The following is a 17,367-nucleotide window of genomic DNA, read 5'->3' as shown; positions in this document are numbered from 1 at the left end:
TGGGAAGGCTGCAGCTTTTGAGCACGGTTGGTTTCCTCTCTGCCAGGCATCCCCGGGAGGGCAAAGTGCCCTCGTGGAGTCACTGGACCATTTCCAGAGGGGAACATTCCCGTGGGGCCGCCAGGTAAAGAAGGATTGGCGGCGGTGATGATTCACAGATGATTGAGGAGATCCGAAATCCACCAAGACTGGGGAAAAACCCGGGTGGCTGGAGGAGGAGAGGGTGTGATTCATGCTGGAGAACGAGATAGCTCAGCAGGGCTGGCGTTGGCTCAGCACCAATCTGCCCCAGCTGCCCTCCTCCACGACGCTGCCAGAGCCTTTGCTGGCAAACGCCAGAGAAGAAGTTTGGGGCCTCTATGAATGCTTGACTGCTTGTGATCAATTCAGCTGTCTGCCCCATGCCCTGGGACGGCGTGCCCTGTGGGATACTCGGGAAGCTGAGCTGGAAGATTCGTTGAATCCTGGAATGTGTCTGGCCAGGCTTTGCTGGCAGAATGACTGCAGAGGGCTCAGCCCTGGCTCCAGGGATGCCCTGGACAGCAGAGGAGAGCTGTGAAGGGCAAAGCAGTGGATGCCTGCAGTGATGGAGAGGGGTAGGGGACAGGACATCTCCTTTGTGTCCACAGCAAAGAGAGGGCTAAGCTCAGGCTGTGGGATGCAGGAACTGCCACGTGTCTGCCAATGGCTGCTGGAGAGTGTTCAAGAGAAGGCCCATAATGGGGAGGAGAGGGGAACTGGGTGGAAAGCTCCAGCCCTTGGATAGCAGTGGCAAATGTGACTTAGAGAAATGGTGATGGTAAGCATTTGGGAAACCCTACACATGGCTGTGCTGCTGCAGGGACAGCCTGGTTTATATTGCTGTGTTTTTAAGATCTTGAGGCAATGAGGAAGAAATTCCAATCCAGCTTTGCAGTTGTGGATATGGATATGAAACATTCCCAGCCTCTCCCAGCTGCCCCTGTTGTTGGTGTGGGTGCCGTAGAACAGCAGCCGCAGAAGGGAGCCCCTGGTGTCAGGATTCACTGGCATTTTAGGAAGTGGTTTCACCCTTGTTTGATGTAGTCTAACCCCATGCTGCTGCTGGTAGGGGCTGAGCCAGCTTTGCACTCCCAGCCCTCCTCCTACAAGAGCAAAGAGCTGCTGCTTCTATGGCACAAAGATGCTTTTTTTTGGCAAGGAGGGGTGCAGCTGTGCTTTGGGAACAGTGTCCTGTGCTGCCTGCCCAGGCAATGAGAAGGAAGGAAGCAGGAGGATGCAGCTGGGGGTGGGAGGGCCTCACTTTCAACATGTCACAATGACATGGCAGCTTTAGATGAGTTTTCTGGGGGGAAAAAACCGTTCTTGCAGCCAGCAGCTTATGGGCTATAGCCAAGCAGACACTGACTGAGCCAGCCAGGAGAAACTCCAAGTGCAGAAGCAAAAATGAGCTGCTACCAGTTTGTCTCCACAAGAGCAGCTTTGTACCAGCAGCAGTGCAGCAGCAGCACGGCCCTGCTGGGCACAGGGACATGGTAGGGATGCCATGCCCTGCCTCAGATGGCAGCCCCAGGAAAACACCCATCAGAACCACATCCTGCTGCCCCACAGGTGGGCTGGACAAGGTGAGGTGGGCAGTTGGGTTTGCTGCAGTTTGCTGCCATCGTTGTCATGGATGTGTGGCACTGCGATGGCAAACACAGCTGCTGCTTTCAAAGCCTTTCACCCTGCTGCTGCCTGCAGGAGCGTTGCAGCTTTCTGGTGTTGGCCACGGAGCTGGAAGGTGTGTGGGCCTTTCATGAGCCTTCCTCCCAGCTCCATGAGCAGTGCAAGCATTCAGGGCTAGGCCAAACCACAGCGGAGCTGAGGATGCTGCAGAGATGAGTGGCTGTGGGTTGAGGGGAGCCCTCCCTTTTAGGGCCCCTCTCTGCCCTTGGTGTGCAGGTTTCATCCCACTGGGTGAAAGAGCCCCTGGCCCTGGGCTCTGTGCTCTGAGCCGTTGGGGACCGTTGAGTTTGAACCTATTTTGAGCCGTTGGGCCACTGGCTGCCCTGCAGCCCCACTCACAGCACCAATGGATGCCCCTCAGGCTGCCCGGCCCTCCAGCCATCCCTCCCTGCTCCAGTTTTTCAGAAGCCTCCTTGGGTACCCACGGAGCTTGCTGGGGGCACAGGAGCCCAGAGCAGAGAAGCAGGAGCAGGGTGCTGCTGTAGGGCCCCACAGCTGGCAGACAGAGCAGGTTGAACCCACCCATGGGGGGATCCAGGAGCACTGCGAGGATGAGGAGGGGGACAGCATGGAGCTGCTGCTGGGGGAGCTGCGGGAGGTCAGCCTGCAGGGATCGCTGGGCAGCAGCACCAGCAGGAGCTGCCTGACCACCAGCACCAGTGATGTGGAAGTGGCAGTGGAGCGCAATGGGATGGAGGCTCCTGGTGGCACCGTGACCCTGCAGAGCGATGGGGCGGCCGGCGAGGAGAGAGGGGCTGCAGATGAAGCCGTTGGCAGAGCTCTGGTGATGTAAGAGTGGGGGGATGGCATGGGGTTACACTCATTTCAGTGCCATACAGGTGGTGCTCTGCAGAAGGCTGCCTGTTTGGGTACTGTGAACAGCCAGCAGCACATTTCACTCAGCAGTGTTGAAATGAGTCCAGCATTCCCAGTAAACCTATGCAGCATTTCAGCTGTCCCCAGCAGGCAGCTGTTCCCTGGAGCTCCCCAGGTTGCTCCATGCAGACTGCGGCATCGAGCAGCAACCTGTGCAGCACCAAGGAACCTGTGCTGCAGCCCTTTGCAGTCCTTAGCCTCTCCAGGCTGCTGACAAGGGATGAAGTTGGATTCCGAGTCACAGATAGCAGTGCTGCTCCTGCCTTCCTTCAATCTTGCCTAATTGCTTTGCCTCCAGGGATGAGTTCCTTCAAGGTCTGAGTGCTGCTGATGAAGACACCTGCTCTGCAAGCCCTGAGCCGATGTTTTCAATGGATCTTGACACTGAATGGGAGAAAGGGCATCTCCTGAAAGGTGAGAGGCTCAAAGGAGAGAGGACTCCTTTCTCCCTCACCCCTGGCTGCTGGGATTGCCCAGGCAATGGTACCTCTCTCCTGCCTGTGTGTTGCTTTCGGGGGTCTGAGCCTTGGGGCTGCTGGCTGAATGCTGCATTGAGGCTGTGTGTCAGAGAACATCAGCCAGGGGGTTGCCCTGGGAGTCAGCTCACTGGGGTGGTACCCACAGGCCATGGCAGAGAGCACAGAGCATCCCTCACATCCAGCAATGGGAGGGATGGGGCACTGAGACTGTTTCCCACCAGTCCCAGAGCCAGGTGTGCCTGGCTGCTCTCCCATCTCTGGAGGACCTGGACCTGGCACTGTGTCCTCTGTCAGAGGTTTGCTTGCTGTGCCACAGACAGCATGAAGGAAGGGAGGTGGCAGCCCTGGAGAGTCACTGCTTTCTTTGGATTTATTTCAAACAGCAAAGCAGGGCGCAGGATCCCCGAAAGCAGAGCTGTCCCTGTGGAACAGGTTCATCAGTGTGAACAGACACCAATGGACTTTGCGTAAGGTTGGTGAGAAGACAGAGTGTGGGGCTAAGGAAAGGACTGCTGTACAATGCCCTCGGGACTGAGAAAAGGTGTAGGGATGGATCGGTGTAGGGGATGCTAACGATGATCACTAGTATTGCCAAGGCACAAATGCATCAGAGGTGGGGGCTTTCGGTGTTGGTTCTGAGGTTCTTCTCTACCCCTATATCCTTCCTGGCTGAGCAAGCAATGATCTCAGGGCTGTGATGGGCAACACATGGAGGGGTGTTGGGATATTTGCTGAGAAGAGATGGATGAGTGGGAAATAGGGACAGTGGCAAAAGCCAGGCCTTTGGGATTCTCTTCTTGGTCTTACAGACCTTACTGTGACCATGGCTGTTTAACTGAGGCCGGTGGTCACCCAGCAGCTCTGGAGGAAGCTGCATGTGCAAAATGAGCTTGCTGTCTGCCAATCCCACTGCAATAGCTCTTGGGCTTCCCTGACACATTGATCCAAAGTAAAGCAAGAGACGACCCCACAGAGTGGATCCTCGTGTGAGATGGGGTCTGAGCAGGGATGCTAATGATTACCCCTAAAATCTGCACAAGAGCAGGAGCAAGCCCAGAGGAGGCCATAGCAGTAGGAGGATGGGTGTCTGCAATCCAGACAACAAAGCCTGGGCGAGTTTGCAGCAGAGCAATGAACCTGAAGCAGAGCAGAGCCTTCAGCTGCTCTGCCAGGGCTCTGCAAGGTGCTGAGAAAGCAGCAGGACCTGGTAGGGATGCAGGAAGGAGCCGGGGTGCTGGGAGGGTTCGTGGTTTAATGCAGCTGGAGGATGGGTGTGGGGTGTGAGCAGCACCGCGTGGATACCAGGCAAATCAGGCCCCCTCCCTGCTAGCGGGTGCAGTGCAGTAAATCAGCTCCTGGAGAAACGGTCGATATTTCCTTCCAGACAGCAGAGATGGACTCTGGGACAGTGTTTTAACAGCAGTTCGAGGAGTTGCCTGAGCCTGTTAGTAAATTTTTAAAGCAGATCAACAACCAGCGTAACTGTACAGCACAGCCCACCTCTGCCTGGGAAAACCTAGGGGATGAGAACTAAGGGAACAGTTATGGAGTCCAGAGACCACAGTCCTGCTGGGCTTTGTCATTCACTCCCTGCGTGAGCAGGCCCAGCCTCTGCCCTGCCTGCCTCAGCTTCCCATCCAGACCAGAAGACATCCACTGCATTGCACAAAGCACTTCTGAGACCTATGGATGGCAAACTGGGTTGGTGGCAGAAGGCAGACGTAGCATTGTTTTGTCAAGATCAGCCACTGGAAATAGCATTACATCAGAATCCCATTGCACGGAGACGTTTTTCTCACTCGAATGTCTTTTTTATTTAATCCTTTTGCTGCAGGCTCGTGCCTCGAGGAGTTCGATGGAGCTGGAAAGCGAGGAGCAGCCGCTCCTGCGGGCAGATGAGAGCAGCCCCACGAGCCCTCAGCTCCCCGTCCTGCCCGCAGAACCCTCTGCAGCACTGCCGGTGTACAGGTGGGCTCCTCCCCCTGCGATGGGAGCATCCCCTCCGCCGGGGCCGCGTCCGTCCGTCCCGTCTGGGTCTGCCGGTCCTCAGAGCCGTGCAGAGGGATCCCCTCGCAGCACCAGGTGGCACTCTCGGACTTCAAACCGAGCCAGGTTTGAAACCAACGCAGCCGAACGCCGCAGACGCGCGTGGGAGCGTGCGGGGCCGCGCCGGGTCTCCGTGCCCGGCTGGGGGGCAGCGGGGATGGAAGGATGGGAACAGCAACAGCAGGGGGATATGGAGCCGTGATGCTCATGCAGCACACAGCCGATGTGCTGACGTCGGGTCCGGCACAGCTGGGCTGGCTCTGCACTCTGGATGGAGAGAATTGGAGGATCCAGGCAAAGCACTTGTCGTGTGCATCAGATTTATCCAGGTTTTTGTTGTTGTTGTTGTGGTGGTGGTTTTTTTTTTGTTTTTGTTTTTTTTTTTGTTTTTTTGTTTTTTTTACAAAGAACCCAGCAGATCCAGGCTGCAGTGTGTGGGCAGGCACACGTTTTCAGTGTGTAGGAAGGTACCCGGAGTTTTATGGGGTGCCGGATTCTCTGTGTCCCTCTCCTATCCCCTGGGAGCTCTGGGGTGTGAGGCTGATCCCAAAGCCCTCAGCAGCTCTAAGGGAGTGTCTGCAGACATGTCCCCATCCACAAACACGATAGCAGCTATTATAGCAGCTATTGGAGCTGTTGAGTGCTCGTCAATCAGCCGGGTCCAGAGAGCCTGGCATATGCCAGCTTGTCTCTTTCAGGAGTTGGAAAGGCTGTCAAGCTGTGATCTGTTTAGGACAAAACAGCTGAAAAGTACACCTTCTGGTTTACACACCTCCTGGTGTATAAATACGGAAGGGCAGTTCTGCATGTCCCTACTAGAGGGCTGATGGTGGGGTGTGCAGGCTGAGCATCACCTTGGACCCCTGCTTATGGGGAGTGAAACCCAAACCGTTCTCCTCCTCATCTTTGTCCCCAGTGCAGAATTGTTGCTCACAGAACATTCCCTCCAAATTTTCCCTGTAGATCCAGAATATTTCAGTACACAGAGTTGCTATACTTTCCCACACTGTGGTCTCCTGTCTTTTTCCTAACCTCCCAGGAAAGCCAACCCATCACCTCCTGAGCAGGAGGGCTTTGCGGGCACAGCTACCACCTCTTTGACACATTTCTTTCTTCTGCCAAGGTTTTCCAAAAGCAGAGCAGCCGCTGGTGGCTTTGGGAGAAGCCAGGCAGAGCTGGGAGCAAACAGAGCAGGAATGCCTGGAGAAGGCTGAGGTCAGTCTGGAAGGGAAAAACACGATTGGTGCACTGACGTGGGAGCACTGTGGTGCTCTGTGCTCATTCCTGGTTGTCACCTGGTCAGAGTGGGTCAGGGCTGTGTGCCACCTCCTCCGACAAATCAGGGCCAGTGTGCTGAAAGCTGCACAGTGCCAGCAGCACAAATCTGTTTAGATAAAGCTGTTCATTTCTGCACAAACAGCAGCGCCTTTCAGTGAGGTTTTGTATTAGATGGGCCTGGTTTTAAGGCTGTGCCTCTGAGCAGTCTGGCTCTGCACTCCCTGCCTCAGTTTCTTCTCTCCACGAGGGGTTGCATAGCACCTCCTGCTCCCTACAGCCCTGCAGGGACCAATGCCACGTTTCTAAATACCCCTGACACAGAGGCTGACGAGGGCTCAGGGCAGTACCAGCGCTCCAACCTCAGGTGCACTTGCTGCTTTTGCTCCCATCACCCAAGTGTTGGTGCCAATGGGACAGGCAGAGAGAGAGAGAAAAATGCAGCTTCCTTCACTCCGTTCTTGGGCAGCCACCCCCACCCCCCCCAAAGCACCGTCCTTGTCCTCAGCAGCCGCAATGGGGGGATGGGAAATCCCGAATATTGTTGGAGATCTGAGTGCGGAGGCGGATTCTTTGTCTCATGCCGTGCAGGCTGTGAGTTTTATCGAGTTGTTTGCTCTGCTTTTTTTTTTTTTTCCTTCCTCTCTTCGCTGCAGTGTGTGGGCAGGCACAAGTTTTCAGTGTGTAGGAAGGCACCCGGAGTTTTATGGGGTTCCGGGTTCTCTGTGTCCCTCTCCTATCCCCTGGGAGCTCTGGGGTGTGAGGCTGATCCCAAAGCCCTCAGCAGCTCTAAGGGAGTGTCTGCAGACAGGTCCCCATCCACAAACACGATCCATGGATAGGTGAGGTGGGGGATGCCTGGAGGCCTGAGGTCAGCTGGGATGCTTCTGGTGTCTCCAAATGGGGTTTGAGGCTTCAAGAGGCTTGGTTTCATGCTGATGATTGCAGCACAGCTCCAGCACCCCATGGCTCTCAGTGGGAGATGCTGGAGGTTCTCAGAGCCGCTCAGCTGTGTCCTCCCTCTGTCCCCAGATGCAGCACCTGCAGAGGTGGGAGCAGCCCCACGGAGCCACACCGCCACTGCAGGAGACATCAGTGCTTCCCCTCTGCTGTTCCCAACCTGTCCAGGAGCCCCGTGCTTCATCTTCCTCCTCTTCTTTCCTTTGTGTTTATCATTCATGTGCACACCACGTTTCCTTGCTGCTTTTTCCCTTTCCTTTTCCTTGGAGAAGGCCCTGCGTGTCTCACCACACCCATGGGGTAGACAAGTTTGGTCTGAGGTGGTTTCAATTGAACATTTTGTGTGAATGAGCTCTTCTTGCTTCTCCGTCTTTGCTCTCAAGTTCCCTCATTAAACACAGAATTCTCTGCTGAATTCGTTTTTCTCCTTTCTTTCTTTCCTTCCACCTCCCAGTTTTTTTCACGTCTTCCACTTTCCTCTCTGTGGTTTTTAAGGTGTTTATGGATTAATTTTTTAATTTGGGGGTTAGAAAAGGCAAAGGAGAGGTGTGATCCTCCGATCCATGATGGTCCCCTGATTGTTAAAGGTGACAATCTTGTATGCAGTGTTGGAGAGGAGTTGGAGGACCCCGACCCTGTAGAGGAGAAGACCCTCGGCTCTTCATCTTCTGTTTGAGTACATGGGAGAAACCATGCGAGCAGGGCTGGAGGAGCTGCTGGCAGCCCGGCTCCTGCTAATCTGGGAATTGTATGCCAGGAAGCACACACCCAGCCGACCTGCCCCAGACAAAGCCTGCCGTGTCCGCACCGGCTCTCCAGGCGTTCCCCGCGCGCCTTGGGTTATTTCAGAGTTATCCCAGCATGGGTTCCCTCCCCAGACTTCCACCTGCGCTGGCTGCGGGGTTGGAGCGCATTGCTCCCGGCATGGCTCACATGCTCTCCTTCTGCAAAATGGGGCTGTGCCATCTAAACTCTCCTGGCCAATCTGAAATACCAGTGGTGAGAGTGGGATCCCCTCCCTGCTTGTCTTGCAGGTGTTCACTTTGGACCCTAACGATGGCAAATTAACCAGGGCCATTGTTACTTTTTCTGGGTTGAGCAGAGCTATTGCGTCAATAGAAACATCCCACATCACCTCTCTGGTAGCAGAACTCTGCGTCCTTGATGTGTCCTTAGAAACCTTCAGCTCCAAATAAACTTCTGCGGGATTTCCTGTAGAAAAGCACTATATAAAATGTGGGTATTCTTAGCAGTGCCCCTCCGCCAGGTCGTGTGTCACACACCAGCACCGGGCGAGGAGATGCCAGGAGGAAGGGTTTGCCTCTGCTGAGTCACTTGGGTTACACACTGCCTTGGGAAGCAGCTGCTGTCATCTGCTAAACGAGGGTTGCCAGAGCTGACCAAGTCATTTCCACAGCATTCAAGCATCCCTGGGTAGGGCAGCCCTCATCCCTGCACCATTCCCACTGTGTGGGTGGGAATTGGAGGGGTCTGCACGGAGCCACGCTTGGCACTGCATGTGGTGGGTGGTGGGAGTGGGCAGGGTGTGTTCTGCTCTCCTTTATCAGGGCAGAGCTGGGCCCACCGCCACGGTGAGCAGCTGCACGCTCACGTGGTGCTCCCACATCCTGCACAACGTATTTCAAGAGGTGCTATTTACAAACACCAACACGGTGCTAGAGCAAGTGCTGCAACCTGCACGGCGTGGAGGAGCCTCTGCAAGCCTCTCTGCTTTGCTTTCCTCACACTGATGGGAGCTGCTGCAACGCCACGGTTCCGTCACTGCTGCAGACATGGATGTGCCATGGGAGCACTCCGGCACTCCGTCCAATTTCCTGCTCCTTCCCCTGTGTCGGTGCAGCCCTGCTGTGAGCTGCGTGCTCTCACTGCTTATTCCCCAGCCCTGCTCTGCTTTGCATGGGATGCTGCACCGACACGAGGTGAATTAGACGGCCCTGTGCCCGAAATAACTTTCCATCTGAGGTTCCCAGGTCTCACAAAGCTGTTGTAAAGTTGAGCTACGAACGAGAGATGTGCAGATATTCCAACGATATGAGCCAACATAATAGGATATTTTCAATGAAATATTCATCTGGATCCTCAGCCTGAGGAAGGAATGGAGCTCTGCTGGCAGCTGTGGACTCACACTAATTTATTTTTTATTACGACCCATTTGTATGATGATGGCAGCTGAGAGGTTCTAGAGATCGCCTCCAGCCTAAGATCCCATTATTTCAGGTGCTCTAAAATTGCAGAGCAAGTAGACAATCTGTGCCCCAAATCTGAAACCACTAAGGATGTAGCCTGGTATTTTTCAAAAACAAAGCTGCTCCAGCATGCACAGCGCTTCCTCTGCACGGGGCATCTGCTGAGCTCTTTCCTCCCTGTTCAGATGAGCCTCAAAAGTCCCCTCTCAGCCACTGGAATCACTGTGAAAGCAATTGTCATTTAGCCAACAAAGAGGGCTCAGAGCCCTGGCCCAGAGGGGAGAAATGTTGGAGAAACAAAGAGCCCATTTTCGAGGACATCGTCCATCTTGTGGGTCGGATGAGAGAAGTGATTCAAGCCCTGGGGGTGAGCACCCGTGGGCAGGAATTTCTCATGGCTGAATCCTCCCCTCCCCTCCCTCCTCTGGGACGGAGCAATGCCCACTTTTATATGCAGATATAATTGCTGCTTTACACGCAGACTTGAATCCCTTTGTAAATGTAGGATGTTGGGGCATCTATCCCTGCTTGCCCCACCACAGCCCTCCAACAGGGACACGTTGGCTTTGTGCAATGGGACACACGAACTGGAGATGTCCCAGTATGGAAAGCTGAGCTGGAGATGCACCTGGCTGGGATAAGGAACAAGAAGTGGCCCCATCAGAGGAACCCATGGCTTGTGCTGCTCGGCTGGGCTGGGCCGTTCCCTCCCAGAGCATTGGAGCATTTTGCTCACTGAGAGCCGTGATTTTGATCAGAGGAAATGTTCATTACTGGTGAGCCAAACATTTGGTGTTGAAACAAAATGCCAGATGGGAAGTGTTCTTGATCCACAATAAATAACGCTCTGCTTCACCAACACAAACACATGTTGTGTTCCAGTTTGGGAGTCCAATGAGGCAATCATGTCCTGCCTCTGGATGGGCTTCCGATGATCCACACGGAGCCAGCTGTGCTGCTGGGACAGCATGTTTTCAAGCCATCAGCTCCCCAGGCACTGTGTGCCCACTGTGAGCCCCACTGAGGGGCCGGCGCTCTCAAAAATCCCAGCCTAGATGCTGCTATGAGCCAGGAAGGCAGGAACTGCATTGCTGCAGTGTGTGAAATAGCTTTTGGGGCTCTCAGTGCTATATAAAACCCAATATAATGTTACCTATAATTTTTAAAGCCAGTTCCAGTCTTGCAAATAAAGCACCTCTATGGTTCCCTTTTCTTTCCGTTAGCAGCTATAAACTATTGCCAGCTATTCCTCTTCCCTCTCAGCTTGCCACTGACTTGCTTTGCAGCCCCGATTGATTCACATGGAGAGGCAGCAAACAGCCTCTCCCATCCCATATCCCACAGCTCAGTGCCTGCGGGTGACTCAGCTGCACTCAGCACGGTGTGACTAACTCTTCCCTTCTGCAAACAGGGGTGGCGGGTCTTTGTTCAGTGCATTCTCTGCTGTTGGTGGAAGTTGCTTCTGGACTCTTTTTGACCCACCCCAGTGTGACGAGGTGGATTTGGGAGTGAGCGTGGAAACGTGTCCAATAGGGCACAGTTTCTGTACACCTGAATCTCCCCTCTCTCTTTGCTGAGGGAGCTTTGGGTGGGAAGAAGCTGAGAACTTCTTTGGTCCAGCAACCTCTGGGTGTGGGGAGAGAGAATCCACTCCAAGCCCTCTGATTGCAGCAATGGGTGGGGTGCCTTGAAAGGGGAGTGAGCTGGTGGGGACATTTCCTATGGGGCTGCAGAGGATGCAGGAAGTTCTTTACTATGAAAGTGGTGAGGTGCTGGAACAGCTGCCCAGAGAGGCTGTGGATGCCCCGTCCATCCCTGGAGGTGTTCAAGGCCAGGTTGGATGGGGCCCTGGGCAGCCTGGGCTGCTGTGAAATGTGGAGGTCGGTGACCCTGCCTGTGGCAGGGCATTGGAGCTTCGTGATCCTTGAGGTCCCTTCCAACCCGGGCCATTCTGTGATTCTGTGATTCTGTGATTCTGTGATGTGATCCACGGTGCCTGACCCCAAACAAAGATATTATGGGTCCCAAACTGTGAGCATCCACCCTATGGGGTCTGCTCTTCCCTAAGCAGTTCGTGCCCTTGGGATCTGCTGTACTATGGCACACGAGGGTGGAATATGAGCCTGAAAATCTTCCCCACCTCTGTGCAGGTGGTCTGAGAACAGACTGAGCTGCAGCCATGGGAACAGCTGGGCTCCTGAGTCAGTGCAAGGTGCTGGTGGGTGCAGCACCGCTCCACACAGCTGCCCTCTGCTCCCAAATTTGCATCCCAACCCTGACGCACCCGGGGATGTAGTCCTGCTGGAACAAAAGCAAAAATGCATTCTACTGCCCAGGATGGTAAGTGGTGTGCTGGACACCTCTTGGGGTGCCTCTGCTCCCAGCATCCCAATTGCTAAGGGATTTCTGCTGCCCAGGGATGAGTTAGCTATGACTGCATGCTGCGCTTGAGGCAGAGCAGATCCTTTCTCCTTGTGAATTCTTTTGTCTGCTGTCCCTCTGCCGATGAGTGTGAAACTTTGGGAGACGTGTATGGGTCCTCACCCCATCGAGCACCCATGTCCCCATGTGTTGGGATAGAGGCACAGCCCCGAGCATCGCCCTCCATCTGGAGCTGTGCCACCAGCATGGCTGTGTGCCCTCACAGCACACTTCCTTCCAGCACTGCAGGGCTGCCCGCGTGCTCCCCTGTTCAGTGTGCCTCACTGTAAGGGAGCAGTGTCTGCCTGTCGCCTGTCCCTTGGTGGGATGGAGCAGAGCACAGGGAGGTGGTGGCACAGCTGGGTTCGGCTGGCTCTGGCCCCATGCCTGCTGTAACCCAACCTCTCCTTCAGCAGCGAAGCGTGCAGTTATCTCAGCAAAGACTGTAATTAGGCTTCTCGGCACCAACTTGTCTCAAAAAGCCAAGCAGGAGGGAAGAACCTCAGATCAGCCATTTCACATGAAACCTCACAGGGGGAAATGGAGGCTGGGGGAGGACTGGCCATGCCAGGTCTTTCTGTGCTGTGTCCCTGTCCCCTGTGACTTCTCAGCGTCCCTCAGCGGGGCCGGGTGCTGCAGTGCATCCCAAGTGGGCTGTGCATCCCCGTCCCAGTGGGGATGGAGCTGCAGTCTGTCCCACCTCCGGTGCTGCGCATGGGTGGCACTGTGCCCGCAGAGCGCATTTCCCCACTCCGATAAGATGTTGTTCATTCATTGTTGTGTGCTGACCATGGTCTAGGCATGGCCTGCTTGGAGGCAGAGGAAATGCTGCTTGGCGTGGTAATCCATCTCCAAAAGAGCTATTGAAAGGGGAGGCTGTGCTGCAGCAGCCGCTGGGCTGGAGCAGCTTGCAGCAGATCCCTCCAGGCTTCTGCATTGGATGGCACACACTGGTGTGAGGAAGGAGAGGCAGAAAGGCTGCCCAGCTCGTGCGAGCAGAGCTGATGTGGTTTCACATATTCCTGGGGCTGCTCTTGAAAATGCGCCTGTCGCTGGGACCACATGAGGCCACGGGGAGCAGGGAGGAGAGGTCAGGAGGTAAAGCAGCGTGTGCCCTTGGGGATGAGCCTGCAGAGCTGCTAGTGCTGTTCTCACATGGGCATGACTGGAGTGGGCAACAAGTCAGCTTATGTGCAGCAAAAAACTGCTGTGCAACCGTGCAGAAGTTTGCATGGAAGCCACAAAAAGGTGACAAGCACCATGCAGGGCAGTGACCAGGCAGCACCGCAAGGGAGGGTTGTGCAACGCTGTGGGTCTTGGGCAACAAATGGGTCAGAATGGGGAACAAGGAGGAGGGCTCTTGCCTCGCCTGCTCTGTCCCTGCTGCCCTCTGCCCTCCGTGCCCACAGCAAGGGTACAGCCCCAGCCCCAGCCCCTGCTCCACCCACTATTAACCCGTATTTGCTTATTAGGGAAGTTGCAAGCCTGTGCAAACACTTCCATTTGTTCTTGATAAAGTGAAGGCAGAAAAATCGTGCCCACAAGGTGTGGCCGGTGCCAGCGGGCTGCTGCGTGCTCGGGGTCAGGCTGCTGGGGTTCAGCTCAGCCCTGGGTGTCCCCAGCCCCAGTGTCACCATCCCTGCTGCTCTCCAGACAACAGCAGCATTTGTCCCAAACTCGGCCTGGTGTCGCTAATGGCAACTACTAATTGTTCTCTAGCTCCGTACTATATTTAATTCCCCGCTATTATTTTTTCCCCTTTTAATCATAAGAAGCCTAAATTTCCCTTGGGGAAGGTTATTGGCTCAGCGGTGGAAATATACCTGCGACTTGCATGGCGCTGTGCCACGGGGGGATTGGCTGTATTTTTAAAACCAAGTACAAAGTGTCTTCAATACCAGCTTGGCTTAACCCTTCCTGGGGAGGCTGGGGGGCTGTGGGGGCTCCTTCCCCTCCCCTCCGCTCAGCTCTTGCTGCTCCCCCTGGCGCAGAGTGTGCCCATCTGTGAGCTCAGACATGGGGAACAGAGGATGGGCAAGGAGCAAAGGTGCTGGGAGGTATGGCTCAGCTTTGTCCTATTTTCCGACGGCTTCTCTATTCCTTGCTGGTGTAAACCCAGCGTGCACAGGGTTGTGTGAGGGGCATGGCATCTGCAGTGTGTGGCATTTGTGAGCATAACCTAAAGCCTTGACACCTTTGAGGATGTGGGCCAAAGTCATGCTGTCTGAGAGCTATTTTGGGGGAGCGTGGCTGCTCCTGTGGGGCTGCTGGGGAGGTACAGATGGGACGGGCGGGAGGGGGCTGTCTTTCATCTGCTCCCATTAATTAAGTCACCCACGGGGGGCTCATCCCAGCCCTGAAGACCTTGGGTTGCCTTTCAGACAGCTGCTGGTGGGGAGGTTTGGGATTTGGGTTTGGGATTTGAGTAGTCAGTGCTGTCCTGCCTGCTCACTGCAGGGTGCTGGATCAGGAGGAGCACACAGGGGTGTGGAGGGCACGCAGAGCCCAAGCAGCCTCTGCTCTGCATCCATGGGCAGCACTGGGGTCAGAGTGTGCCCAGAACACACTGACATGGGGAGCAAACCCTCCTCGTAGCCAAAGAGTCCCCCTGTTCTGTATGGCTGCCAGCAGAGCCTTCCCGCAATGCACACAAGGGCCCAAGTGTCTCCCTTCCTCCTCCACGAACAAAGGAGGCTACAGTTATTTTTCTCCTCCCGTCTGCATGCAGCTTCACCCTTGCACTCCCAACCTTGATCTGGGACTCCCAGTGCCAACACTAGCTGGGGACCCAACAGGGTGGGAATTCTGTTTGGATACCACAACCCATCAGACTCCCCAGCCCCAGAGTGCCCAGCATCCCCATCCCGCTCTTAGTGCTGTATCTACTCCCTCAGCCCCTGCCCAACCAAGAGCTCCAGTTGGGCTCTGGAGGGCTTTTTGGAGGTTTGTGTAGCCAATCCCACCCCACAGTGCAGCTGCAGTGTTGGGAGCACTCACTGCGGAGCCCGGCAGCCCAGGGCCATCACGGGGAGAGTGTGCAGGAGATACAGTTGGAGGGGAACCTCTGCCAAAGGAGCATCATGTGGACAGGACAGGGGGGGCCGGGGGAGGGATGTGGCCCCTCAGTTGGAGCAGCTGCCTGCAAAAGGAGCAATTTCAGCATGGGAAAGGAATGTGGTTCCGGCCCCGCCAGGGATGAAGGCTGTGCCTGGGAGAGGGGTGGCTGCTGCGGCACTGACTCACCGGCCGCCTCTCCGCAGCCGCTTCCTCTCCGGGAGGCAGAAACTCCCAGTTTTTATTTATCGCTTGGCCTAAAGTAGGGGGTAAGGAAGGAAACGCTCTTATTTTTAACTCCTCTATCTTCCCGGGACCTGGGCTGTGTGGGGAGCGAGGCGGCCACCCAGAGTGTGTGCCTGCGAGCATCCCCAAGGCCGGGGCTGTGCCGCTCACCTGGGGCTGTGCTGTGCACAGAGCATCCCACGGGCTGGGAGCCGCCCAGGGACCGAGCTGTGGGGACACAGGAGGTTGGCAACGTTGTGGTTGTGGCTGCGTGGTGGGGCAGGGATGCACCACTAAAATGCTTTCTATTCCCTGTCCTCGGTGGAGTTGGTTGGGATGTTTGGTCCAGAGCGGGAGATGCAAAGGAGAACGCAAGAGGCTGCGACTCGCTGCTCGTGTTCTTCTGGACAGGAGAAAGCAGGCCAGGCACAACTTGTGTTCAGCGCAACGGAGCTTTTGGCCTCTCCTAGTGATTTCATTGCTTGCTGCTCAACAAACACGAGCAGCCCCCTGGGAAGGATGAGTGCACTGGGAGCCTGCAGAGGAGGTGCCCAGCGAGGATGTGGTGCTCACGGATGGGTGCACAGCACTGCTGGCCGAGATGCTGTGTGTGCCTTTGATCAGAGCGGCTGATCTGTGCACAAAGTTTTGGTCTCTGATTCCACTGGGGCTTTCTTTGAGCTCCTGTTTTGAAACCTTCATTTGCTTTTAGCAGCGGCATTTTTTTTTCTTATGATCTTCTTTTTTCCCCCTCTGTTGCCCTGAGATAAAGGCTTCTAAATTTGTCCTGTGCTGAAAACGCAGCTAATCCTGATGGACCTGAATTCACATCTCCCCCAGAGGAATTGCACTAATTTTTTTTCCCCTTTGTTCTGCCAGGGGACCTGTCCGTTTCCTTGTGGAAAAAAATAAAATCCACTATTTAGGGCAAGGTTTAGGCTCCTGAAACCTGTGTGCTTGTTTGTGAAAAAAAAAAAGAGGACAGAAGAGAAATAAACGAGGAAAATGCATCATGTTGTTTTTTTTTCCTTCCCCTTCCGATATTGTTTTTACAGCAGTCAAGTTTTAATTAAAGTGTAGAACTAGGGCAGCTGTGCTGTCCAGAAGATGTTCTGAGGACGTGCTCCTTTTCCACTGGTGTTATATTGGGAGCCCAGAGCTGCTCGCCCAGCCTGGTGCATTGGGTGATGGGCTGCAGGCACCAAGAGGGGCTTTGGGGATTGGGGGGAGGGGTGGTCCTTCCTGCTTGCAGCTACCGGTGGCGATGAGGGGGGTGGGCATAATGAACGGGGCTGGTAGTCGGGGGTGAAGGGGGCGAGCTCGTGCATTGCACAAGAAGAGGTTTTGTTGATGGTGGAAGGGGGACGGAGAGGTGGCAGGAGGTGCAGCTGTTCCAGCACGGGGCTGGCTTGCTGGCAGCTGGGCTTCAGGGATTTTCCTGCCACAAGTACTTGCCTGGGGGAGAAAAATCCAGCCAGAGCCGGCCTGTCCTCACCTGGGGCTTTCGCCGGCTCTGCCGGTGTTGTGGGATAGCTGTGCTGCACCTCGGGGGGAGCGCTGCCCCAAGGGCGGCTGTTGTGCCTTAGGAGGGAGGCTGGAGGGCTGAGGGCCGCGTGTGCTGGTCCTGGGGGGGCAGAGATGGGGCTGGAGGGGGAGGGGGCGGGGCGGTCACAGCAGCGGGGCAGGAGGGCACAGATGGGTTGGGGGGCAGCGGGCGCATCCCAGCTACACCAGGCGCTTAGTTCGACGGTGGATGCAAAGCGCAGCCGCCTGCTCCCCTGTGCTTTGCAGCCTTTCTCCGCTTTTATGCAACACCCCGCGGGCCCCCATCTCCAAACTGCCCCCCAGCCCGGCCCGGAGAACCGGAGCCCGTAGAGGAGCTGGGCGGGGGCGGAGGGGGAGGGGAACTCGGCACCCCGGGAGCAGCACCTCGGGGTGAGCCCAGGGTGGGTGCGGGCAACGCTCAGAGCGCTTCCGCCTGGCTGCCGAGAGCCCCACGTCCCCAGCTCGGCGACACGAGGACCGACGGCAGTGGGGTGCCGACCCCCTCCCTCCCCTCCAAGCCCACGATCCCCTAAGCCGGGAGGCGGGGAGCAGAGGGTGGGGCCTCATTTTGG

General features: G+C 55.7%; 1 protein-coding gene across 6 annotated transcripts; it reads left to right on the top strand.

Annotated features, from left to right (window-relative positions):
* The first annotated feature begins 90 nt into the window (after positions 1-90).
* LOC109371080 (uncharacterized) lies at positions 91-14,237 on the top strand. Of its 6 annotated transcripts, none has more exons than XM_019623297.3 (6): positions 91-2,496; positions 2,882-2,997; positions 3,446-3,534; positions 4,897-5,030; positions 6,232-6,323; positions 7,416-14,237. In XM_019623297.3, the coding sequence occupies exons 1-5, from the start codon at positions 2,054-2,056 to the stop codon at positions 6,320-6,322; spliced, it is 873 nt and encodes a 290-aa protein (XP_019478842.2). In that variant the 5' UTR covers positions 91-2,053; the 3' UTR covers position 6,323; positions 7,416-14,237. The 6 variants fall into 6 exon arrangements, 5 of the variants coding, with proteins under 5 accessions (XP_019478842.2, XP_019478841.2, XP_085066381.1 ...); XM_019623296.3 differs by having other exon boundaries at positions 4,897-5,174; XR_014879889.1 differs by having other exon boundaries at positions 4,897-6,323.
* Positions 14,238-17,367: the final 3,130 nt, after the last annotated feature.

This window comes from Meleagris gallopavo, chromosome 28, assembly GCF_905368555.1.
Source record: "Meleagris gallopavo chromosome 28, MGAL_WU_HG_1.1, whole genome shotgun sequence".
NCBI lineage: Eukaryota > Metazoa > Chordata > Aves > Galliformes > Phasianidae > Meleagris > Meleagris gallopavo.
This window is presented reverse-complemented; position numbering and strand designations above follow the sequence as displayed.

What these genes read in the sequence shown, in the direction of transcription:
- LOC109371080 (XM_085210253.1), top strand. Translation starts at nt 2,054, where the DNA reads ATGGATGCCCCTCAGGCTGCCCGGCCCTCCAGCCATCCCTCCCTGCTC. An exon ending in GAAAGGGCATCTCCTGAAAG is followed by an intron (nt 2,998 to 3,445) that starts GTGAGAGGCTCA and finishes TATTTCAAACAG; the next exon opens with CAAAGCAGGGCGCAGGATCC. An exon ending in ACCAATGGACTTTGCGTAAG is followed by an intron (nt 3,535 to 4,896) that starts GTTGGTGAGAAG and finishes CTTTTGCTGCAG; the next exon opens with GCTCGTGCCTCGAGGAGTTC.